The 26,838-nt window shown below is 41.9% G+C and overlaps 1 protein-coding gene across 4 annotated transcripts in view; it reads right to left on the reverse strand.

The window, feature by feature from the left end:
• Nucleotides 1-26,838, reverse strand: part of TENT2 (terminal nucleotidyltransferase 2) — an 82,845-nt gene that overhangs the window by 43,387 nt on the left and 12,620 nt on the right. For all 4 annotated transcript variants that reach the window (XM_050947024.1, XM_050947025.1, XM_050947026.1 and 1 more), the window contains 5 exons: nucleotides 25,912-26,026; nucleotides 25,709-25,800; nucleotides 24,637-24,703; nucleotides 20,815-20,884; nucleotides 6,531-6,607 (listed from right to left, as the gene is read on the reverse strand). In XM_050947024.1, coding sequence (XP_050802981.1) covers nucleotides 6,531-6,607; nucleotides 20,815-20,884; nucleotides 24,637-24,703; nucleotides 25,709-25,800; nucleotides 25,912-26,026 — 421 coding nt within the window. The remainder of the gene's footprint in view (nucleotides 1-6,530; nucleotides 6,608-20,814; nucleotides 20,885-24,636; nucleotides 24,704-25,708; nucleotides 25,801-25,911; nucleotides 26,027-26,838) is intronic.

The following is a 26,838-nucleotide window of genomic DNA, read 5'->3' on the forward strand; positions in this document are numbered from 1 at the left end:
CAGAATTTGGTTAACTAATGGCCATCTAGCAGATCTCAATACAGAACACAACTACTCTACCCTGAGATTGTCAGCATGCCTAAAGGACTATACTTTGTTGCTTAGCCAAAGGAGGAATATTTTGAATTTCCTTAAGGAATTAACGCAATGAGCATTGTGAGGGCTACCTTTCCGAATTAAAAGTACAATACTAAGGCCTGGTCTACACTAAGCTGGTCTACACTAACCGAATTAACTCTGCACCCGTCCACACAATGAAGCCCTTTATATCGATGTAAAGGGCTCTTTAAACCGACTTCTGTACTCCTCCCCGACGAGGGGAGTAGCGCTGAAATCAGTATTGCCATGTTGGATTAGGGTTAGTGTGGCCGCAATTCGACGATATTGGCCACCAGGCGGTATCCCACAGTGCACCATTTTGACTGCTCTGGAAAGCAATCTGAACTCGGATGCACTGGCCGGTAGACAGGAAAAGCCTCGCGAACTTTTGAATTTCATTTCCTGTTTGCCCAGCGTGAAGCTCTGATCAGCACGGGTGGCCATGCAGTCCCAAATCCAAAAAAAGCTCCAGCATGGACCGTACAGGAGACATTGGATCTGATCGCTGTACGGGGAGACAAATCTGTTCTATCAGAGCTCTGTTACAGAAGACGAAATGACAAAGCATTTGAAAAAATCTCCAAGCTATGATAGACAGAGGCCACAGCAGGGACTCAGCACAGTGCTGCATGACAAGCGTAACGGAAAGCCAAAGAATCAAATGGACGCTCATGGAGGAAGGGAGGGGGGACTGAGGACTCCAGCTATCCCACAGTCCCCGCAGTCTCTGAAAAGCATTTGCATTCTTGGTTGAGCTCCCAATGCCTGAAGGGTCAAAAACATTTTCCCAGGTGTTTCAGGGTGTATGTCGTCAATTTACACCCTTCTCCCCTCCCCCCCGAAAGAAAAGGGAAAAAAATCATTTCTCACCTTTTTTCAATGTAACCCTATATCTACCGCATGCTGCTGGTAAATGGGGTGCTGCAGCGCTGAACACCAGCATCCCCTTCCTGGTGGCAGATGGTGCAAAATGACTGGTAGCCATCATTATCAGCCCGTGAGTGCTCTTGGCTGGCCTCGGTGAGGTCGGCCGGGGGCACCTGGGTAAAAATGGGAATGACTCCCGGTCATTCCTGGCAGACGGTACAAAAGGCTTGGTAACCGTCCTCATCATAGCAGCTGGAGGCTGAACTCCATCAGCCCCTCCACCACCCCTTTCATGTCTAAAGAAGATTCTGTACTCCCTGGACTATCAGAGCAGCAGGAGGCTGCGCTCCTCTCCCTCGTCACCCTTTAATGTCCTGCCTAGACTATCATAGCAGCTGGAGACTGCCTCCCCCTCATTTTATCTCACTAAAAACTCAGTGTTTCTTATTCCTGCATTGTTTATTACTTTATCAGACAAATGGGGGAAACACTGCCACAGTAGCCCAGGAGGGTTGGGGGAGGAGGGAAGCAACGGGTGAGGTTGTTGCAGGGCCGCCCCCTAGAATGGCATGCAGCTCATCATTTCTGCAGGATCTCTGGGGCTCTGACACGGAGCGGCTGTGGTCTCTGGCTCTCTAGTAGACTTGCCCCATATTCTAGGCAGGACTGACTCTATTTTTAGACAAAACATTTTTGTCCATACGGCCCCAGCCAACCTCAGCGAGGCCAGCTGGGAGCACCCATGACAGCAGCAGACGTTACAAAATGATTGATAACCATCATCGCCAATTTCCAATTGTAAACGGTGCAAAATGACTGATAACCATCATCTCATCACCAATTTACAATGGCAGACGGTGCAATACGGATGGTAACCGTCTCTGCTACCTTGCAAAGGCAAATGAATGCTGCTGTGTAGCACTGCAGTACCACCTCTGTCAACAGCATCCAGTACACATACGGTGACAGTGACAAAAGGCAAAACAGGCATACCCTGAGTCTGCAAGGAGCACAATGAGGTTCCTGAGTCTCACTCTATTATCTTGTGGGGTTGGAGTACAGTTGATGCCTTACGAAAATATTTAATGTTGGATTTGTTTTTTCTTGAACATGCTGAAAACACATTACAGAGACTTGGATTTATTGAGCTTGTAGACCCCAAAGAGAAGTCAAATAGAACTTATTCTGGTACAAAGCCCTTAATTACCGTGTTAAACCAGTGAAACATAGCCTTGAGTTCCCCCAGAATGGCTTTATTTTAGGAATATAAGAGTGCCCAAGCAAAACATACTTCATCCAAGCATTCATTTTTAACCTTTATGGTCTTGGATGGACGACTCGTTTTGCACTAACAGACATCCTGTGTGAGACAGACACACCCAAAGATCCAATGCTAGGTTAATCACGCCTGAGAGCCAGAAAGGCATAAACAGTAACACTGCCACTGTCTTGTTCCTTTTGTATTATCTTGGGGAGCTGTGGAAAAGGTGGGAAGATATATAGTAAGAACTTTACCCAGCTTTATGAGATGTCATTCACTACTTCACATCTTGGATCCTCACACACAGCAAGGTTATAAGGTTTCCAGATGCACAGAGGTCAATCATTAGCTCATCAAACTGGCTTACAATAAGTGAGATTTTTGGGTGGAGAAGCCAATTTGCTAATTTGACTTTTGCCATGTAAATCTTGGTGTTCATTTCCCCATTGTTGGGCAGTGCACATAGACATAAGAAACTTTGTTCAGCCTTCAATGAGAGAATCTCTCGGAGGTAGGCCAGATTCTGTTCTTCTCAGTTATTAGGAAAATCTTATCTGACATGCTGACTGTCTTGACCAGAACAGGTTAGTTATCCATGTAAAATATAAGAGTCAGTGCTCCGAGACCCCAATGAACCACTGTGTTCCAGCTAGTGGATGATGTGCTCTCTCTTTCTGGTATCCATTCCCTGAACTGAATCAGAAAGATCCCTTGAAAAAAGAAGTCTTTGATTCTCTGCATTCAACATTTGGGGGAGTGGAGAGTATATATTTGCAGCTAGAGCTCTGCCAACAGATGATATAGGGTGATACCTGGAGTTAACCGGACAGGTATATGAACTCTGGATCATTGAAGCATGCCTGTTTGAGATCAGAATTCCCAAGAGGATGCAGTAAGAATTCGATTTTCCTGTGACACCACTTCTTTTCCTTATGACAATCTTCATACTCTGTTTACATTCTTCCAAAATGAGACTTTGTACCTGGAAGTATTCTCCTCAGCACAGGCCTATGATTAACTTCCGTGGCACCATGTGTCTGGGTCTGTCCTGAAATCAAGGACATAGTAGGAATTGTATCACTCTGTATATTTACTTCAGCCTTCTCTTTGTACAGACCCTTATCAGAAGAATTGGCCAGGAAGAGATAAGTGAATTTCCTTCTCTAAAGCCAGTATTATTGCCAACGAGGTCCTCGAAAGAGACCCTGGGAACACATGTAAAGTCACAAACAGTAATGATTGAAGATGGGAAAAGAAACAGGCTGCCCTCCATATGCAAATATCAAAATTGTGGATGGTAAAATGGGAATGCTTTAAAGGCAAGCCTCTACTAGAAACGTAGTTAGATGTTTCAGATATGACCCTGCTCTCCTTGTCCCGGATTGTGAGGCTAGAAATAGGATGGGAAGTGTGTTGCAATGCTCCAATTTGAAGTAGATGATGATGATTTTGTTCATGTTGTGGCTTTTGCATTGGTTACTGAGACTGGAAATGGGACAAAGATGTTCTTGAAATTCTCACACAGCTACACTGGACATTGCCCAGAGGGGGAAGCCTGTTACCTCATTTGATCAAATGCCTTTTTTGTCTGCAAACTGAAAAAGCCTGGCACTGATCAGTGGCCTAATTCCAGACAGGGCTGACAGGCAGGTAACTTAAGCAATATGTGACAGCTACTGACCCTGCACTTGTTCTAGCTATCATTTGCAAAGCGGTAGCTTTTCCTGTTGTACTTCACAGACTGCTCCAACTTGCCAAATAGCCTTTATTCCTTTTCTCTTTAGTGTCTGGAAGAAGTATAAGTCAACTCTTCTGACGACTGAATAGCCTGTTTTCCATAATTTTTTCGATTATATTAAGACAGCTAGGATCTGATTTGCCTGAGCATCTGATCCCAAGGAGCAAAGCACTATACACTTGCATCAAACAGATTTGATTCCCACTCTCTCCCCAAGAGAGTAGCATTTAGGCATGATTTTTAGGTAGAGAAAGACCACGTTAGTGCTGCTTGTGAAAGTATGCAGGGCTACTTAGGGTGCTATATTTACTAGTTTATTTTTGTTTGCCTGATGCCATCTAAGAGTTTTCATGCCCAAAGGAGGGAGCTGAGATGATACCTATGAAAGGCCTGTAAAGTGAAGTGGTCACCCAGGTAAAAATCTCCACCAGTTAGAAACACAGACTCCTTGGTCACCAAATAGCCACATTTATCTTGGGTAGTGAAAGCAGATTAAATTTTGTCCGGTGCACACCGAGGAGCCCTTCTAACCTTATAAAATTGAATCAAGGGTAGAAAAAAGTAAGCGGTGATCCAAGAGACCCCTCACTGTCTGACGGTTATTTTGTATCTGGGCTGCTGTCCTGCCATTAGTCTACAGCTACCTGCTACGAGAGAGGGAGAGGCAATGGTGAGACATGGCAACCTGCAACAGAAGCTAGGAACAATAATCTGAACATTAGGGCACGGTGACCTACAGCACCAACTGGAGATGACAGCATGATACTTTCCCAATCTTTTTGGTGTGACAGAGAATCCCTAGCGTCTATTACATCTTCCCAAAGTGTAGCAAGAGGGATATACAGCTACAAGGCAGCTGCAGACCAACTAGGGATAGCTTTAAAATATCCACTACTCTCATCGACAAAAATCTATCCTCTTTTTGTTTGAGAAGAGAGGGAAATGTCAATATATTTTACTCTTTATGTCTCTAACTCTGCTTTGAACTGCTGGTCTGAAACTGGGGTGAAAGCATCCCTAAAGGAATCAGCACATCTGTGCCCAATCTTTCTGCTTATCTTCTCTCGGAGGGTGAGCAGAAGATCTGGGTGCTGAGGATTATCTGATACGCTTCACTCCATGAAGGTGAGCAGGGGAACCAAGCACTGATTTTATTATTCATTTATTTTTCCTTTGGGAGTTTGTCCCCATAATCCTGCTTCAGAGAGGGGAGTGAAATTGGGGTCAGATTGCACTGGGAATATTTCAAGGGGCTAGCAATTTCCATGATCTCAGAGACGCTGAGGTTATTTGTCTCTCTGCCCTATCATAGCCCTCTCCAGGTCTCTCAATGAAGGCACTAGCCTTGGGCTCAAGAACAGGCTCCCCAGCAGTTCTACCCTCTCTTTTGCATGGGATCCACATGTGCCAGATAAGTCTGTTTTCCCCAGGGGTGAGGGGAGTCTCATCTGGGATGTCAGCAGGGATCTATTCAGGTTGGGGGCTATTATAGAGGTAGCAAGAGGGGGAGGGAGCTGGGCCCAAAGGCTCCTTACTGCATCCTCAGGCACTGGCAGTGACTGTGCTGTATCTGCAGCCCTCCACATCAGTGAGCTGCAGGGAAGCGGAGGCAGCTGAGCTCTGCAGTCTGAGGTGTGGCTGCTAGTGTGGGCTGACGGAATGCTGGCACAGTCTTCAGTCTGGCATACTGAACTTCTGGCTTCAACCTCTTCAGGGAGATGGAGGGGGCTGCTTCCCCCAGAGCCTGTTCTTTCCCAATCCCGCCTGTACCATTTTCCTACTTGGGAAGCATCTTGTCCAGTACCACCAGCCTCTCTAATCCTGCCTGGCTCCTCTCCTGTCCAAGGGAGAGAGGCTAAGGTGACCCCACCCGGACTGGGAAATTGCAATCTGCCTGCTGAGCTGGTCAAGCTCCCCAACAAGACACAGACCCTTCCATTTACCTCTAGCTTTTCTCAGGCTAGCTCTCTCTGCAGGGGTGCCAGCTGCTACAAACACCTCAGAAGTGGAATCCGATCTGAGAGGACAATCTCCCCCAAAATCAAAGACAGACTTGGGGCTTTGCTAGGAATTAGCCAGACTAATTATTCAATGGAATTTTCAGCCTAAATCTGAAATATTGTTTGGAATTCCCATCAAAGAAGCTCTGCAGTAGGAAGGCAGAAAAAACTGGGGGACCTTCAGGGAGCAGGGCATTCCACTGCTCCCAGTGACAGATGGGGCAGGTTCTGCCCCCAAGCTGCAGGCAGGCTGACACACCCACTGTAACAGATCTGTGGACTTTAGCATGAAAAAATATACATTTTAACTGCTGAAAGTTAAAAAAAAATGAACTAGTCATATTAAACTACACGACTTTTCTCCATATAACTGATTTTTTAAGAATTGTGGGTAACGAGAATTACTATACCTATTTTAGTTACTTAGTAAGACAGATAACATCCCAATATGATTAGATACTAGCGCATGTGTAATAAAAGTTCCTATCAAGAGGGTTTAACTGAAGTGCTAGCTTAAAGTAGGAGACAGTTCTCTGGGAATAAGAAAATATAAAAGACAACTTACTGTATGCATAGGTTCTGAGAAGGAATGTATTTCTTATTCCTACAACATTGTTTACATTCAAGTCAAACTCCACACAGCTATTGGGGTGGGGGGAGGAGAAAGAAGTCAAATTGTATCACACACATTTCTCAAAATAAGACATAACTACAATATATTTATTATCATCCTGTCATTGACTGAATTAACAACTATGAGTTTGTTAACTGGAAATCTGAGTTTAAGATAAGCCTCTAGACTTTTGCTTCCTGGGTCAGTAAAAGCTGTGAGGATGTCAAATGTGCTATTTGCTTTATTATTGCTCATGTCTCAATTATAGACTTGAATTCGGTTGTGTCTGATACAACTAAATAATACTGAAATTGGATAGTATACGATATGCAAGAAGAACACAGTCCAAACCAATAGGATGGCTTAAAATCCTACATGTTTTCATATTAGCCTACACATTTACATTGGACAATATTTAATATATATTCATTTGCTAAAATACTTTGATTTGATGAAGCATCTTTTGAAATCATTTCGGATTCTGTGATGTTTTAGTTTGGAATAAGTCCCTGAGAAAGAGAGAAGGAAAACACAGATAGAAGGTTTAGAAACACAAGGCTCTTCCTAGACAATTCAGGTTCACATTTAATTGATCCTACTCTAGGGACACACCAATACGGCTACACACACACACTTCAGTGTCCTGGTTGTTTCTTAACTCTGCAGTGATGTTTGGATATCAAGCAACAGGCATTTTAGAATGAGATATTTGTTTTGTACAAAATATGCAAGATTTGCTATTAACTCAGTTTCTCCATTGTTAATCTGACTTCAGAGTGTGCATTTTTTATATATTTCACATTATTAGCAGCAAAACGAGTGCAGCAAGAAAAGCATAATATGCCTATTCCCAACTGACAAATTTTAATTGTAGTGCCTGTATGAGATTGGAAAACTCTAGATTAGTGACAGCATCTGAATTTACAGTCAATGAAGAACAGCAACGTTTTAATCTAGAACAGAAAGGACACACTGCAGATGGACCAGAAGGGAACTCAAATCAATGATACATTAGAGATTCAGGACTGATTCAGTCAAATTTTCTCAAAGTGTCAAATACTCCTTATTTTGCTTTGATTTTAACAGCCATCTCCTTTAATTTTTTTAATCTATTTATGAAGCTTTAATAGGTTTACAAATCATTGCCATATAGAGATTAAAAACAAAACCACCATTTCAGCAGTGAGCTTTTGTTTAGAGAAACATTACACAGTAATATAATCATGAGATCGCTGTTTAATAACCTCTGTTTGGGAGAAAATCCCTTTCACATGTTACTTACATTTCCTTTATAATAATTTATAGGATTATTTGTTATATTGGTGGAAACAGAAGTATGCCAATTAAGCAATCAATTCTGAATATCTGCAGAACATGCTATACTGGTAAAGGAATTTTTATTTTGTTAATTGCTTTAAAAACAGCCCATTGTATCCGACATATTATTTGAAAACCTATATCAGAGTTAAATCTTACTCTTTGAGAAGTCAGAGAACAATAAAGCCCCACAAAGTAAACAGAAAATCAGCAGAGTAGGAAGTTTACAAGTTTGAGTTAGTATTTGGTAGATATTATAAATAATGTGAAAACACCGCTGGGAATATTAGTGGTCATTGAACTGCACTGAACTAAATATGCTTCCTAGGAGCAGCTGGGAAAAAGAGAAGATGCCTGGTTTATACAGGGTTAGTCCTCTAGGTATTCATTGCCTGGTTCATTTTTTGATCTCTGTATGGGTAAGTGCATGGGTACATGCACGTGTGAGTTAATGAAGAGTGTGGGAGAGAAAGAGGTTTATGGGATAAGATGGAAAAGTAGTACGTCATGGAGATTTTAGGAGAAGACGGAGACAGTAACGTACACAATTAGGGAAAGAATTAGGTGAAGGAAAGGAGGGAAGAGAGGATAAGACACTGAAGACTATTCAGGAAAGATGTACCACCTTTAGGGAAATTTTCTGATGAAAAACTTAGTTTTGTCAAAAAATGCCTATTCAGTAGAACAAAATCTTTTGTCAAATCTGTACTAGAACTGGAAAAATCTTCATAGAAACACAGCAGAGCACAGGACACTCTGCCTCCTCCACCTCCCCTCTAGCTCAGGGGAACAAGCAGTACCGCTCTGGGTCCCAGAGCTTGGTAGTTAGCAGGGAGGAATAGCGGCTCAGCTCTCTGCCTTTCTGGCAGTTAGCCTCAAAGAAGGCTCCTGTCAATTTCAGAAGAGAAATTGACAAAAGCCTTCCTTCAAGGTGGCCAGGAAGCCGGGAAAAAATAGTTTTCATTTTTCTGAAACAAGATTTTTCTCAAAATCCCTTGCCGTGAAAGTTATTTTCCCTATAATTAGATTGAATCTAAAAAACAGAAAGAAGGTCTAACAAAAGCAATAAAACATAGAAAGTATTGCTGACAGTGCTACAACTAAAAATACACAAATAGTACAACAGCTGTTTAATTCCCATAAGCTACAGGTGTTGGCAGTATAGTTTTCTTGGGTGATAATTTTGCCCGGGGGCTAATAGATGACAAGTAAGTTTTTCAATCCCTGATTGTAAAGAGTTTCCACTTTGTGTGTTGATGTTAAAATTATGGCAATGTATTAGGTGAAACTTTACGTAGTAGTATTACCGGCAAAACTAGTATGAACTGTAAGCTTATCAGAGTCTTTATGAAAACTACCTAATATGGTCATTTTCATACTTATTCTTAGGGTTTGGGTTTTTTTAAACTTGCTGTTACATAAAGATAACTACATCTAATCACTTAAGTTTCTCACTTGTGAGTTACTACTAAATGCACACAGGAGACCACTGTGGTATCTGGGCAAACTTTACATGATGCTTGCTTTTACTTCACTATTTGGATAATTTATCCATTGTTTACCTACAATTGATCATTTTATTCAACTATTTTAAAAGTAATATTTTGCATATTTTGTTCTTGTGTCCTACAGTCCTATACCCTATCCAACAGACCACCTTTTGTCCTATTTTGAACCTCATTGTAAATGGAAAAAATATGTAATGAAATTCCAGTTAGCATTTTTTAATCCAGAATGCAAGTATAGCAAAATTGGAAGATAGTTACTAATAAAAACTGAGGAGATACTTGATTTTGTAGTACCAAAGGGGATATAGTACGGGTTTTTGATCTGACCATAGTGGATCTCTCCAAGGAAGGTCTCAATAAAAGTTTTGGGTTCCCCACCCCAGGACAGGATGAAGGGGGGAAAAGCAGGAGGGGAAAACAGGAAGAAAGGGGGCAATAAGCAGAAAATAGCTGAATATTAGAAAGCTGCTCAGGGAACACTCTATTAAAAACGATTAGAGTATAGTCATCATATGAAAACGATATACAAATTGTCTTCCTATCTTAACATGCAGGCCCATAAATGTAGAAAGACTTGGGCACCATCCCTATACTTTGTCACTAATGTAATGCTTTTACATGTAATCTTTTTTCCAAGTAAGCACTCAGATGTTGAAAACTTAGCTAGGGTAACAGGATATAAAATAGTTATACTGTACAGCTTCCTAGTGCATCCCTCTTCTTTGGCTAATGTGATTTTCATATTCATTCACAAATTTCACAAGAACTTTTTTGCATCCATTATGCTTTCATTGAGATGTTTATTTTTTCACTTAGATACACACTGTTTTTCCTTAAGTGTTTAAAAAAATAAAAATTAAATACTAAACCAAGTATTTAATGCACGTGTATAATCCTTGTATTATACGGTTAGCATGAAAGTCCATAATTTTTGCTACAAATTCAACACCTCTCTTCACAAAGTATTTAGAATGTTAATTTTGATTCAAATCAGACTCTATAGTTTATGTATAATGATTAAAAAACAATAAGTCTTTATAAAAAATGATGTTCATTTGATGTAAAACTGTCTTAACAACAAAGTACAAAGATCAGTTACTTACCCTATAGTAAATATGGTTCTTTGAGATGATATTACTGTGGATCTCACTGTAAGTGTGCATGTGGATCACACACTGTGAACCTAAGCACCCCTGTATTCACACCCTACACACTACTATAATAATCTTTGTACAAAATATGCCTTGTGAAGCATTTGAAAAGTTAATAACTAACTGATCATTAATATTCTTGCGTGAGGTACGTATGCAGTGTGTATTGAGAGTTATGAATGTATGCTGGAACGATTAATAAAATGTGTTTAAACCAGGCATGCCAGAGGAAGTTGGTAACCAGGTCTGCCCTAGACAAAGGAATGTGTATTTGCTTCTCTGACCAGCCTGGTGATCAGGCAGAGACAAGGAAGACCCATTTTTACATATCATGTAAACACAGCTATAAAACTAACAAGTGGGGGAGGAGACAGCATGGCATCTACGTCCCAGCAGGAGAGAGAAGCTTGGTCTGGGTTTTACTTTTCAAACAATACACTGCAGAAGTTTACTGGTCTATAAAGATAGGGGTGAGGTGGATGGGCTGAAGCTCAAGCGATAAGCAATTGAATCAACTGATTGTATACAGCATTACTGTATCATCAAAGTTTACAGGGTGAAGTCTTTTCTGAAAAAAGAATGAGGAGTACTTGTGGCACCTTAGAGACTAACAAATTTATTTGGACATAAGCTTTTGTGGGCTAAAACCCACTTCATCAGATGCATGCAGTGGAAAATACAGTAGGAATATATATATACACACACACACACACACACACACACACACACACACACACACACACACACAGAGAACATGAAAAAATGGGTGTTGCCATCAATATAGCACAAGTAGAGCAGGGGCGTTAGGGCACGAGAGCTCAGGAAGCGTTGTTCTAAGTCAGCCATAAAAATGTTGGCGTAGCGTGGGGCCATGTGGGTACCCATAGAAGTGCTGCTGACTTTAAGGTATACATTGTCCCCAAATGTGAAATAGTTGTAGGTGAGGATGACATCTTCATCACCTGGCCCCATGGAAAAGAAGCCCTTGAGGAATTCCACCATGATTTCAACAATTTCCATCCCACCATCAACCTCAGCCTGGACCACTCCACACAAGAGATCGACTTCCTGAACAATACAGTGCTAATAAGCGATGGTCACATAAACACCACCCTATGCTGGAAACCTACTGACTGCAATACTTATCTGCATGCCTCTAGCTTCCATTGAGGACACACCACACGATCCATTGTCTACAACCACATTTGTTCTAATCCCTCAGACAGAGACAAACATCTACAAGATCTCTATCAAGCGTTCTTAAAACTACAATACCCACCCGCTGAAGTGAAGAAACAGATTGACAGAGCCAGAATACCCAGAAGTCACCTACTCCATAACAGACCCAACAAAGAAAGTAACAGAACGCCACTAGCCATCACCTACAGCCCCCAACTAAAGCCTCTACAGCGCATCATCAAGGATCTTCAACCTATCCTGAAGGACGATCCCTCACTCTCAAAGATCTTGGGAGACAGCCCAGTCCTTGCTTGCAGACAGCCCCTCAACCTGAAGCAAATACTCACAGGCAACCACACAATAAAAACACTAACCCAGGAACCTATCCTTGCAACAAAGCCTATTGCCAACTCTGTCCACTTATCTATTCAAGGGACACCATCATAGGACCTAATCACATCAGCCATTCCATCAGAGGCTCGTTCACCTGCACATCTACCAATATGATATATGCCATCATGTGCCAGTAATGTCCCTCTGCCATGTACACTGGCCAAACCAGACAGTGTCTACACAAAAGAGTAAATGGACACAAATCAGATGTAAAGAATTATAACATTCAAAAACCAGTCAGAGAACACGTCAACCTCCCTGGTCACTCAGTTACAGACCTAAAAGTCGCAATTCTCCAACAAAAAACCTTCTAAAACAGACTCCAACGAGAAACTGCAGAACTGGAATTAATTTGTAAACTGGACACCATTAAATTAGGCTTGAATAAAGACTGGGAGTGGATGGGTCATTACACAAAGTAAAAAATATTTCTCCATGCTAATTTTCCCCCTACTGTTACTCGCACCTTCTTGTCAACTGTTTGAAATGGGCCATCCTGATTATCTCTACAAAAGTTTTTTTTCTCCTGCTGATAATAGCCCACCTTAATTGATAAGTCTCTTTAGAGTTGGTATGGTAACACCCATTTTTTCATGTTCTCTGTGTGTATATATATATATCTTCCTACTGTATTTTCCACTCCATGCATCCGATGAAGTGGGTTTTAGTGCACAAAAGCTTATGCCCGAATAAATTTGTTAGTCTCGAAGGTGCCACAAGTACTCCTTGTTCTTTTTGCTGATACAGACAAACACGGCTACCACTCTGAAATCTTTTCTGAAAGTTAACGATACACCAGATCGATGATGATGATGATGATGATATGTATGTATTAACACTATGTGAGGAAATATGAATATTTAATTACATTATGCTTTAAAGTCTGTGCCCAAACAGAAACAGGTTCCCTCCCAGCCAGGAGAGAAGGCAGCTATCTACCAGTCTCCAATCAAATTAAGCAAAGCGTGACCAAAAAACTATAGAAGCGCCATTTATGTAAGCAGGGGGATGGGAAGTCCACAGGAAGGGAAGGAGAGAAGAAATCACCCCCAACAGTTAAGGGGGTGAAGCCTCGTACCCCTAAGGCTGGGAGGTCTGCTGCCACCACTGATAAGAAACGTAGGGTAGTGGTGGTTGGAGACTCTCTGCTGAGGGGGACGGAGACACCCATCTGTCGCCCTGACCGTTCATCCCGGGAGGTATGCTGCCTGCCAGGGGCCCGTATCCGAGATGTTACAGAGGCATTGTCGAGGATTATCCGGCCTTCTGACTACTACCCCATGCTACTCATCCATGTGGGCACAAATGATACTGCAAGGTGTGACGCTGAGCAGATCAAGAGTGACTACAGGGCTCTAGGAGTACGGGTTAAGGAGTTTGGAGCGCAGGTGGTATTCTCTTCGATTCTTCCTGTTGAGGGTAGGGGTCCGGGCAGAGACAGATGCATCGTGGAGGTGAATGCCTGGCTGCGAAGATGGTGTCGCCAGGAGGGCTTTGGCTTCCTCGACCACGGGATGCTATTTGAGGAAGGACTGCTAGGAACAGATGGCGTTCACCTTTCGAAGAGGGGAAAGGCCTTATTTGCGCACAGACTGGCTAAAATAGTAAGGAGGGCTTTAAACTAGGTTTGACGGGGACAGGTGAGCAAAGCCCACAGGTAAGTGGGGAACAAGACCTGGGAGATGGGTTGGAAACAGGAGGGAGCACGGGCTATAATGGCAGAGAGGAAGGAGGGTCAGGGCAAAGCTGGGAGGCAAGATCAAACCAGTATCTTAGATGCCTTTATACAAATGCAAGAAGTATGGGTAATAAGCAGGAAGAACTGGAAGTGCTAATAAATAAATACAACTACGACATTATTGGCATTACTGAAACTTGGTGGGATAATACACACGACTGGAATATTGGTGTGGATGGGTATAGTTTGCTCAGGAAGGATAGACAGGGGAAAAAGGGAGGAGGTGTTGCCTTATATATTAAAAATGTACACACTTGGACTGAGGTGGAGATGGACATAGGAGACAGAAGGGTGGAGAGTCTCTTGGTTAGGCTAAAAGGGGTAAAAAACACAGGTGATGTCGTGCTGGGCGTCTACTACAGGCCACCTGATCAGGTGGAAGAGGTGGATGAGGCTTTTTTCAAACAACTAACAAAATCATCCAAAGCCCAAGATTTGGTGGTGATGGGGGACTTCAACTATCCAGATATATGTTGGGAAAATAACACCGCGGGGCACAGACTATCCAATAAGTTCCTGAACTGCATTGCAGACAACTTTTTATTTCAGAAAGTTGAAAAAGCTACTGGGGGGAAGCTGTTCTAGACTTGATTTTAACAAATAGGGAGGAACTTGTTGAGAATTTGAAAGTAGAAGGAAGCTTGGGTGAAAGTGATCATGAAATCATAGAATTTGCAATTCTAAGGAAGGGTAGAAGGGAGTACAGCAGAATAGAGACAATGGATTTCAGGAAGGCGGATTTTGGTAAGCTCAGAGAGCTGATAGGCAAGGTCCCATGGGAATTAAGACTAAGGGGAAAAACAACTGAGGAAAGTTGGCAGTTTTTCAAAGGGACGCTATTAAGGGCCCAAAAGCAAGTTATTCCGATGGTTAGGAAAGATAGAAAATGTGGCAAAAGACCACCTTGGCTTACCCTTGAGATCTTGCGTGACCTACAAAATAAAAAGGCGTCATATAAAAAATGGAAACTAGGTCAGATCACAAAGGATGAATATAGGCAAATAACACAGGAATGCAGAGGCAAGATTAGAAAAGCAAAGGCACAAAATGAACTCAAACTAGCTATGGGAATAAAGGGAAACAAGAAGACTTTTTATCAATACATCAGAAGCAAGAGGGAGACTAAGGACAGGGTAGGCCCACTGCTCAATGAGGAGGGGGAAACAGTAACGGGAGACTTGGAAATGGCAGAGATGCTTAATGACTTCTTTGTTTCAGTCTTCATTGAGAAGTCTGAAGGAATGTCTAGTATAGTGAATGCTTACGGGAAGAGGGTAGGTTTAGAAGAGAAAATAAGGAAAGAGCAAGTAAAAAATCACTTAGAAAAGTTAGATGCCTGCAAGTCACCAGGGCCTGATGAAATGCATCCTAGAATACTCAAGGAGTTAATAGAAGAGGTATCTGAGCCTCTAGCTATTATCTTTGGGAAATCATGGGAGACGGGGGAGATTCCAGAAGACTGGAAGGGGGCAAATATAGTGCCCATCTATAAAAAGGGAAATAAAAACAACCCAGGAAACTACAGACCAGTTAGTTTAACTTCTGTGCCAGGGAAGATAATGGAGCAGGTAATCAAAGAAATCATCTGCAAACACTTGGAAGGTGGTAAGGTGATAAGGAATAGCCAGCATGGATTTGTAAAGAACAAATCGTGTCAAACTAATCTGATAGCGTTCTTTGATAGGATAACGAGCCTTGTGGATAAGGGAGAAGCGGTGGATGTGATATACCTAGACTTTAGTAAGGCATTTGATACAGTCTCGCATGATATTCTTATAGATAAGCTAGGAAAGTACAATTTAGATGGGGCTACTATAAGGTGGGTGCATAACTGGCTGGATAACCGTACTCAGAGAGTAGTTGTTAATGGCTCCCAATACTGCTGGAAAGGTATAACGAGTGGGGTTCCGCAGGGGTCTGTTTTGGGACCGGTTCTGTTCAATATCTTCATCAACGATTTAGATGTTGGCATAGAAAGTACGCTTATTAAGTTTGCGGACGATACCAAACTGGGAGGGATTACAACTGCTTTGGAGGACAGGGTCAAAATTCAAAATGATCTGGACAAATTGGAGAAATGGTCTGAGGTAAACAGGATGAAGTTCAATAAAGATAAATGCAAAGTGCTCCACTTAGGAAGGAACAATCAGTTTCACACATACAGAATGGGAAGAGACTGTCTAGGAAGGAGTATGGCAGAAAGAGATCTAGGGGTCATAGTGGACCACAAGCTTAATATGAGTCAACAGTGTGATACTGTTGCAAAAAAAGCAAACATGATTCTGGGATGCATTAACAGGTGTGTTGTAAACAAGACACGAGAAGTCATTCTTCCGCTTTACTCTGCGCTGGTTAGGCCTCAACTGGAGTATTGTGTCCAGTTCTGGGCACCGCATTTCAAGAAAGATGTGGAGAAATTGGAGAGGGTCCAGAGAAGAGCAACAAGAATGATTAAAGGTCTTGAGAACATGACCTATGAAGGCAGGCTGAAGGAATTGGGTTTGTTTAGTTTGGAAAAGAGAAGACTGAGAGGGGACATGATAGCAGTTTTCAGGTATCTAAAAGGGTGTCATCAGGAGGAGGGAGAAAACTTGTTCACCTTAGCCTCCAATGATAGAACAAGAAACAATGGGCTCAAACTGCAGCAAGGGAGATTTAGGTTGGACATTAGGAAAAAGTTCCTAACTGTCAGGGTAGTTAAACACTGGAATAGATTGCCTAGGGAAGTTGTGGAATCTCCATCTCTGGAGATATTTAAGAGTAGGTTAGATAGATGTCTATTAGGGATGGTCTAGACAGTATTTGGTCCTGCCATGAGGGCAGGGGACTGGACTCGATGACCTCTCGAGGTCCCTTCCAGTCCTAGAGTCTATGAGTCTATGAGATTATAACAGCATGAGGTAATCTTGCCTCTTGAAACAAGGTCACTGAAATTTGGAAGATATAAGCAAGGACAGAAGCCACATTTGAACCCAATCACTAGACAGACAAGGGAACAGCAGAGAAAGATGTGTCTTTCAACCAAGGTTGTACTGAAGTCTCTGGAAACTGAAAATAAAGTGAGAAATCTGCTTAGGCCAAGATCTTTCACTCACAAAAGACAAGCGAAGCCAGGACCTCGTGCTTCTGTGGAAAATCCTGAGAAAGTCAGCTATGACTGGGAAGACCGAAGACTGGTGTGAGAAACCATCGTGAACAAAGCCTGTCCCTTGCTAGTTTATCTTTTAGATACCCGTTTTCCCTTTTGATTTGCTTGTAAACTTTTCTAACTTTATTTCTTTTACTTGGCATCACTTAAATGTATTAACAATAGGACACAGGTTAGTTTATTTATTTATTTATTTATTTATTTACTGTTAACCAATTCTGTGCTGTGTCTGCAGGAAAGAATATATTTATTTCAATTAAATTAATAACTCTGATGTGCTTTTGTTCCTTTAAAAAGACACACAGACCTTCTTATTTCTCTAAATTGTCCAAGTGAGGGCTGGACATAGAGCACAAGGTTTTGGGAAAATCTGGGACTGGGAGTGTGTTGGGGTCATCTTGCTGGTTGTAACCAAGGCTGATAGAAACCAGTGTGGGTCTGTAGACAGGCTGCTTGGGTCAGAATTGCTGAACCAGCGCTGGCTGCATAGCACACTGAGTCAGCAACAAGCATGCAGGTCATAGGCTGAGTGTCTATGTCCCAGGTAGTGAGTTACAGTGGCAAAGCACTGAGAGGCACTAAGTCTTACAGGGTAAGAAGTGACATCCCCTCCCTGCTCTGAATCGCACATGCACAAAACTTAAAATCTTTTCAACAGCTATATCCAGCAGGGCTGCACATGTGCCTGTGCTGCCTCATGCTCCTGTGCAATGGCCGTGTCCCTCCCCCTACCTCAGTTCCCTCATAATTCAAAGCCCTTGACTGCCGAGGACTACAAAAGGAGGGATGGAGAATGGGTCGTGGGACCCACACTTCCCACAACATCTTAAAGAACCACTGCTACTACAGAAAGGCAAGGTATGGTGGCATAAGGAGCATCAGCTGAATCAGTTGAACAGAAATGGAAGTACAGCTTTCCCAAACTTGGCATCAGATCTAGCTAAATCCAGTAAATAATGCTTGACATACATGAGTGGGTTGCTCTGTGTAACTACCTTGCAGATTTCAGTACATTTCAGAAGTAGGCTCCAGATGTTACCTAGGCTCTGCTGGAGTGAACCTTAATAATCATTAGGATAGGCACAACAGTCAGCTGGTAACACAATTAGATACAAAGACTACCTAAACGGATAATGGAGTGCATGAAGTAGCCTGTCCCTGTAGCCACAAATAGAAAAGGAGACATTCTGAAAGATTTGGGCCTGTCAATGTAATAAAGAGCTCTGAATATGTCCAGAGTATGTAGCTTTTTCTCCCCTGGTGTGGAGTTTCAGGAAGAACAGACCAAATTCTGTTCTGGCCAAATTGATTATCACCAAAAAGACTGTTTTGAGAGTAAGACTGTAGATGGAGCTCTCTGAGAGAGGTTTGAAGGGAAGCTCCATAAGCTTTGAAAGGACAACACTGAGGTTCCATATGGAAGAAGGTTCTCTAACCAGTAGATAAGTAAGCATTAGTCTCAAGAAATTTGGATACCATTAGATGAGAGAAGATGGAGAGCAATTTTATCACAAACCAGAACCCCATTGCACTAGGTGCTGTACAAACAGACATTCCCTGCCCCCAAAGAGGTTACAATCCAAGTATAAAGGCAAAAGACAACAGAGGATAGAGGCAGATAGGAAGTACAAGGAAACAGTAAGTCAGTAGTGGCCAGCAGGATAGGTAGTGGTCTCAGCACAACAGCAGCATAACCATTGCCAAGTTTTGTGTAGGCCTCATGGCAAGGTAGAATTTTAAGGCCGGTTTTGAAGGAGGATAATGAGTTAGTTTTGCAGGTGTTTAAGGTAAGCTCTTCCCAAGCATCAGGGACAGCATGGGAGAAAGGATGAAGGTGCTTGTTTTCTTACTATGTGGGATGAGGCTCTGCATTTCTCAACACATGGAAGAGCATATCGCAGCAGCGCCAGTAAGGCCAAGGTGACAGATTACAAGGGTACTGTCCCAATTACAGTTCTCCTGTCCACTGCTAGTCACATATCAGTGCCCAGTACAGAAAGTAACCTAGAGGGAACTCTGGGAACATTCTGACCCACAAAGGAGGATTCCCTAATTGAAGTAGGGAAGAAAGAGTACCTTGGAGATGGCAAAGAGGTGTTTCTCTCTTTCAAAGGCTTCTTCTCCCCACTAGAACCAAGATTATGGTGCCTGGTTACAGGGAGGCACTTGCCATGGATCGGCTCCTCAACTCTGAGTTGGTGGATTTCTCTTCCCCAGGGTAAGATGACTTTCATGGATTGCTCAAGTAGAAGTAATTTGAGCCTGATGTGTCTCAGTTTTTGAGTGCAGGATGAGAAGATGCAGCAGGGAAAAAAAAAAAAAATACATTTGCTGGTGATGTCCCCGCCCTGAAGCAGAAGAGACATCTGCTAAGCCCATCAATGAAGAGCATATGACTATCACATGACAGATAGGGTTTAAACCCCGTGGGTTTAGAGTTTGTCATGATGACAGTTGGTGCAAAATGCCTTGCCCTACTCTACAGGGGGCATATGGGGCACATACCCATTTTTTTAAACATCTAAGTCAAAGATAACAAGAAGTGAAGAAGAGTTTCTTCACAAAACAAAGTCTGAAGCTCAAGAAGTGTAGTGGGTTGAACATTTGCCAGGTTCCATTTTGCTGCCACAGACAGTAAGAGGCAACTGAGGGAGGGTTGCAGACATTCTGTCCTTTATGTCTTGGTATGGGAACATGAGACGGCACAGGGGGCATGTGAAGCACCGACAGATACTGCTATTCAAAAGATTCTGAGCTTGTGCATGTGAGGCACATTCACATCTACAGTGGGATCCACACTGCCACACTCAAAGAAATCATGAATTAATTCTTGACAACAGTTAAACACTTTAATGTTGAAAACATCTTGAATTTTTTCCCCTTTGAATTTTATCCTGCAATGAAGTAACTATTAACTAGAGCTGTTTGAGAATTTTTTCTAAGATGTCGTTTCTTTGGAAAAATGCCAATTTTTGCAGGATGGACCAGAAACTACACTTCTGGTGGGAAAGATGCCTCAGGTCAAAACCAGAAACCACCCCCTACCTCAGAATAGCCCAGTCGTTACGGCGCTCACCTGGGAAGTTGGATATACAGGTTCAAGTTTCAGTTCTGCTTGATTTGGTGCACAGGCTTAAACATGGGCATTCCATATCCCAGGCAAACGTTCTAGCTCACAGGCTATTTACTACTCTGTAGCGGATGACTCGCTCTCTTCTGTTTGACCCGTTCCACTTTGCATAAATAAGTAAATATTCAATAGATCAGAGATAGAGTTCGATTCTCTGTCTCCGCAGTTAGAATATTCACCTGGAATGACTGGAACCTGAATATCCACTTCCCAGGTAAGCCTCCTAACAACAGGAATACTAGCTATTCTGGGTGGGAGTGCTCACTGATTTTTCACAAAAGATTTCAAGAGGTCTCAGATATGTGCCAACGTGGAACTGGAAATTTTTCAAAATCTCAAACATGTTTGCAGGATGAGAAAAGATTCTCACCCAGATCTACTATTAACTAAGGCCTTTAAGAGACAAAATGCTGTGTAAATGATAATATGTGATGTGGTGCTGCTATTTATTCACATCATAAAAACTCGCAGCTGGAGGGGCTGTTGAGAATTGCTTAAGGCCAGAAAGGAGATAAGTTGACATTACCACTGTGCTAGCTGACAAGATCTATGATCTGACTACACGTGACAAATACGAAGCACGATTTTAATGGGACTACACAAGCGCAAAGTACATGTTTAAGAACTTTACTGTATCAGGCCTAAGAAAGGATGTTAATTTAAAGTACTTGCCTGACTTTATCCCTGAACTTCACTATTGGCACTTTTGCTCGAATCAGCTGAGGTCTCTCAATGTAGTTTGCTGAAAGGGAGGAAAAATATATTCAGTGAAGTGTCATGTAAGACATTGAATGTAAGAAAACTGGATCCTAAAGTGGTAGTCAGATCGTTCACATTTAGTAAACAGGAGCTGACTAGTGAACTTAGCTAAAGTGATATAATGAAGTCCAATATGAACTTTTGCAGTAAACCTAGAAGAACTACTAGCTGAAATACAATCTAGGTGATTATAAGAAAAAATTAAAGATAACTTCATTTCTACTGTGAAAAAAACATTGGTCGAAGGTTTTTCAATGGGACACGAGATACAAGCAGATTAATCCTAAAAAGATCAATTCTTCAAATGCTACACTGAATAGTTCTTGCTCACATGAAAAGGACCATTGGGGATAGCTCAGCGGTTTGAGCATTGGCCTGCTAAACCCAGGGTTGTGAGTTCAATCCTTGAGGGGGCGATTTGGGGATTGGTCCTGCTTTGAGCAGTGGCTGGACTAGATGATCTCTTGAGGTCCCTTCCAACCCTAATAATCTATGATTCTAATGGTACGTCTACAATACGGGATTATTCCGATTTTACATAAACCGGTTTTATAAAACAGATTGTATAAAGTCGAGTGCACACAGCCACACTACGCATATTAATTCGGCGGTGTGCGTCCATGGTCCGAGGCTAGCGTCGATTTCCGGAGCGTTGCACTGTGGGTAGCTATTCCGTAGCTATCCCATAGTTCCCCGCAGTCTCCCCCGCCCCTTAGAATTCTGGGTTGAGAGCCCAGTGGCTGATGGGACAAAAATCATTGTCACGGGTGGTTCTGGGTAAATGTCGTCAGTCATTCCTTCCTCCGGGAAAGCAACGGCAGACAATCATTTCGTGCCCTTTTTCCCTGGATTGCCCTGGCAGACGCCATAGCATGGCAACCATGGAGCCCGTTCAGCCTTTTTTTTTTTTTTTTTTTTTTTTTTTTTTACTGTCACCGTATGTGTACTGGATGCTGCGGACAGAGACGATATTCCAGCGCCACACAGCAGCATTCATTTGCTTTTGCATGATAGCAGAGACGGTTACCAGTCGTTCTGAATCGTCTGCTGCCAGTGTAAATTGGCAATGAGATGACGGTTATCTGTCCTTCTGTACTGTCTGCTGCTATCGTGGGTGCCCCTGGCTGAGATCGGCCGGGGGCGCAAAGGCAAAACTGGGAATGACTCCCCGAGTCAATCCCTCCTTTATGGTTTCTAAAAATAGAGTCAGTCCTGCCTAGAATATGGGGCAAGTGTGCTAGAGAACTAGTGTATCAGAGAGCACAGCTGCTCCGTGTCAGATCCTGCAGAAATGATGAGCTACATGCCATTCACGGGGGGGGGTGCCCCTGCAACAACCCCACCCGTTGCTTCCCTCCTCCCCCAACCCTCCTGGGCTACCGTGGCAGTGTCCCCTCCATTTGTGTCATGAAGTTATAAAAAATGCAGGAATAAGAAACAGTGACTTGTTAATGAGATAAAATGAGGGGGAGGCAGCCTCCCAGTGCTATGACAGTCCAGGCAGGACATTAAGTGGTGCGGGGAAGAGAAGCCCAGCATGCCGCTGCTATGACAGTCCAGGCAGGACAGAATCTTTTCTTTACACAGGAAAGGGAGGGAGCTGATTGAGCTCAGCCCCCAGTTGCTTTGATGAGGACGGTTACCAGTCGTTCTGTATCATCTACTGGGAATGACCGAGAATCATTCCTATTTTCACCCAGGCGCCCCCGGCCAGCCTCACCTGAAGCCAGCCAGGAGCACTCACAAGTTGATAACAAGGACGGCTACTAGTCCTACTGCACCGTCTCCCACCGGGCAGGGGAGAGGAGTGGATACTGCTCTTCACTGCTGCAGCATCGCGTCTACCAGCAGCATTCAGTAGACATAGGGTGACATATAACAAAGTCAAGAAACGATTTCTTCCCTTTTCTTTCACGGGGGCGGGAGGAGGGAGTAAATTGACGAGTTATTCCATGAACCACACCAGATAATGTGTTTGAACCTACAGGCATTGGGAGCTCAGCCAAGAATGCTAATATTTTTTGGAGACTGCTGGGGACTGTGGGATAGCTGGAGTCCTCAGTACCCCCCTCCATGAGCGTCCATTTGAGTCTCTGGCTTCCCATTATGCTTGTCACGCAGCACTGTGTAGCCTGGAGATTTTTTTTTTCCAAACGCTTTGGCATTTCGTCTTCTGTAACGGAGCTTTGATAGAACAGAATTGTTTCCTCATACAGCGATCAGATCCAGTATCTCCCGTACAGTCCATGCTGGAGCTCTTTTTGGATTTCGGACTGCATTGCCACCCGTGCTGATCAGAGCTCCATGCTGAGCAAACAGGAAATGAAAATCAAAATTTTGCAGGGCTTTTTCTGTTTACCTGGCCACTGCATCCGAGTTCAGATTGCTGTCCAGAGCGGTCACAGTGGTGCACTGTGGGATACTGCCTGGAGGCCAACACCGTCGATTTGCGGCCACACTAACCCTAATCCTATATGGTAATACCGATTTTAGCGCTACTCCTCTCATCGGGGAGGAATACAGAAACTGATTTAAAGAGCCCTTTATATCAATATAAAGGGCCTCGTAGTGTGGACGGGTACAGCGTTAAATCGGTTTAACATTGCTAAAATCGGTTTAAACGCGTAGTGTAGACCATGCCTAAATCAACGAAACTGCTTATATTAGTGCTACTTACTTTGCAAGAGGTACAAAACCAGACCTAAAACTTGGAAGCCAGACCCACAGTCCGCTGATATACAGCAAAACAGACTAGCACTGAGATGTGGGTGTGTCTAATTTTTAATCTTTTCCCTTAGTACTTAGGATTTTTTAATTTACATTTTGTTAGATTAGTACTTTGATTTTGTCTTAACACAAGAATTGTATCTTCATTATACATACATACTGTACTTAAAACTCTCTGCAGGAACTGTTAATTTGGTTAATTGACTGTGTTCTGAGAAAGATGTTCCCTAGCATTCTATCGACATAGAACACAAGTTATTGTTATTTTTGCAATTAGGACAACTCTTCCCATCAAAGGACAGTAGGGGAGACAGACCACACCTGCATTTTGTTTTTTGGGAGCTAGGACATATCTTCCCAGAGGCATCTCTCACTCAGCAATAATCAGGAGAGACAGAGAGAGAGAAAAGCTGAGTCCAAAGGAGCTTAACCATTACGGAAAACCATCAGGGAACAGAGCTTTTAATAGTCTTCACTATGCTAGCAAAATCTGGGACCACTTGAACTTTGCATGCTTTCTGTATCAGACAACATTTTATTTTCCCTTATCGCTACTGTAAATTAAGCCAGAAGTAGAAAGTATAAGGAAAATAAAGGTAAGAACATTTTGTTCTTACCTTTAAGACCACCTTAAAGTAACTTACTGCTCACTATAATACTATAATCTATAATATAGATTAAGCAGTTTCTCTTCATGTTTACAATCAGGTTCTCAGTAACCTAAAGATGTAAGGTTTGGGTTGCAAGCACTAGAGGGGAACACTAGTTTATTAAAAATAATCTTCCCAGTGAAATTTAAAAAGTCATGTCTATCTGATTTTAGAATCTGGAAAGGCCTTTCCAACTACTGTACCACTTACCCCTTCTGATAAGATACTGTACATTATGTGATATTTTTATCCCATATGATTGGAATCTAGACAACATAGACATATAAAGGTAGCTTTAATGAACTATCCATTTTGCCTCCAGAATTACAAACACTGTTACCAATTGTCTAGGACTTACAAAGTTTAGTACAGAAGAGTTTTTGGACTAAGCTGAGTATATGCCTTGCTTCAGTCTTCTGATTTACCTGAAATATGAAATTTAAGATACAGAATATAAGTACGTGACCCCTTCTCTTTCCCTATTATTTACAGTGAATGGAAAAAATCTGATATTTTAGGAGATGAGCATGTAAAAACCTATCAGCATTCAGGAAGTTTATCAAAGCCTTTATAATATTTTCTTTAGCAACAGCTAAAATATGTCATACAGAGTATTGCTTATCATGCATCATAGTCACACCAGAGAACAACTATGACAGGAAACTAACCCATATCTGAAGAAACTGGAGTTTTGCAACATTCGCTTTAATTGGTGTTACTTACAAGAATACTCCAGAATCCTCTACTTAAGACTTAAATTTTACTATTCTTTTTCTCTGAACTTCGCGTCCTCTCACTATATGTAGTAAAGTACAATAAGTACATTTTAGTGATGATATATTACATAATAAGTTTTCTTACTGTGGCAACTCAGTAAAATTACCGAATCTCTATTCCCTCTTAAAAAGTTCACATTCTCTGTTTTTTTCTCAATAGGATTTTGTATCACGGAAAGTTTGTCTTGCTGTCTAATAACAATGCAAATGGCTGTCACCACATTATGTAACCTGGACTTTAAGTCATTTTCACTTTTGAGAACTTTTTTCCTATTGAAGTAAAGTGTCACAGATTTTCCGGTGTGACCTTGGGCAACTAACTCATCTCTCTGTGTTTCAGTTCTGCCTATTTGTAAAATTAAGGTAACTACTTTACAGGGCTGTTGCATGAAGCTACATTAAGATTTGTAAAGTATTCTGAGAGCCACAGATCAAAGCTCTAGCAATGTGAAATATAATTGTTAAATAGAAGGTTTTCACACCTCCTATATAACTCTCAATTTCTTACATGGGTGGATTCCAAAAACAGACTTAATCCACTAAACAAAAACCAAATTTTTCAAGGTAATATCTTGAAAGGGACAATTTGCTTTATTACAGAGTTCACTGTGTTAACAGTCTTCCCATTTTAACATGTTTTTTAAAGCAACTTACCGGCTCCTCTTTAACCACCAGGCACAGGTCACCATCACTGCTACGAGTACCAAATCCATTCAGTGAGGATCCAACCAAGAAGAGTCTGCTCTCTGCAGTAACAGAACCATAGAATAAGGTTGAGGATTTTTCTTAGCTCAAACAAAATCATATAACTGAAACCTGTATATTCAAATATGTATTAAAAGCCTGAAATAACATACGTGGAAAAATTTGCTGAATTTCCTTCTGGAGTTCCGTTCGGCAGAGCTCTTTTTTGTTCAAGTCGCAGGTTTGTTGCTGACATGCTTGAAACAACTCCAGAACCTGTTGACTTAACTTAACACCCCCCACAAAAAAAAAACAACACCTTTTATAATGGGTGAAAAATTCCTGCGAAAAATACAGTTATATGAAAAACGGAAGACAGAATACATCATAATTAAGAGGCAATAACATACATATATGTCTATATTAGCTTCGAAAGTCTATTCACTCTTAGAGCCTTATCCAGCTCAAATTCACCGTAAATCACCCACACAAGACTGGTTTGGCCAACAAGTGGAGAGAGGCTATTCATCCACAGTAAGCCAATTTTCATCTTCAGCCAGGCAATATCTGCAACAGTCCAAGCAAAGAGCAGTCCTAAAGGCTACAAATATTTTCTATTGACTCAAACAAATAGGAACTTTAAAATTATGTCAGGAAAAAACATATATAAAAAAAAACTAGTTTGAAGACAGTTTGCATGAGAGGAAAAATCAAAACACTAGCTATCTGTCAGAAAAATTCTGGTTTTATTTGGAAACAAGCATCATTAGTTTCTCTTAATCTACTTTATAGCTATGCATTATAAATAATCATCATCTTCAGGTAAATATTTTCACAGTAGTATAACAAGACCTGTCTCAATACATTCTTGACCTTATTAAAAATGAAAATTCTAACATGGCACTTCCCTGTTGTTTGTTACATAATGCACTACAGTCTTTCAATTTCAAAAGAAAACGCTGCAGCAGGCTTTGTTCTTATTTTGTGGCTATGATATCATTATATCCAGAGGTGGTGCTAGCTCATTGGGGGCCCTAAGCAGGAATATTTTTGCCACTCCCAAACACATACTGAAAAGTGAACAGGTGGCACCCTTGAGC

Source organism: Gopherus flavomarginatus, chromosome 3 (genome assembly GCF_025201925.1).
Source record: "Gopherus flavomarginatus isolate rGopFla2 chromosome 3, rGopFla2.mat.asm, whole genome shotgun sequence".
Classification (NCBI taxonomy): Eukaryota; Metazoa; Chordata; order Testudines; family Testudinidae; genus Gopherus; species Gopherus flavomarginatus.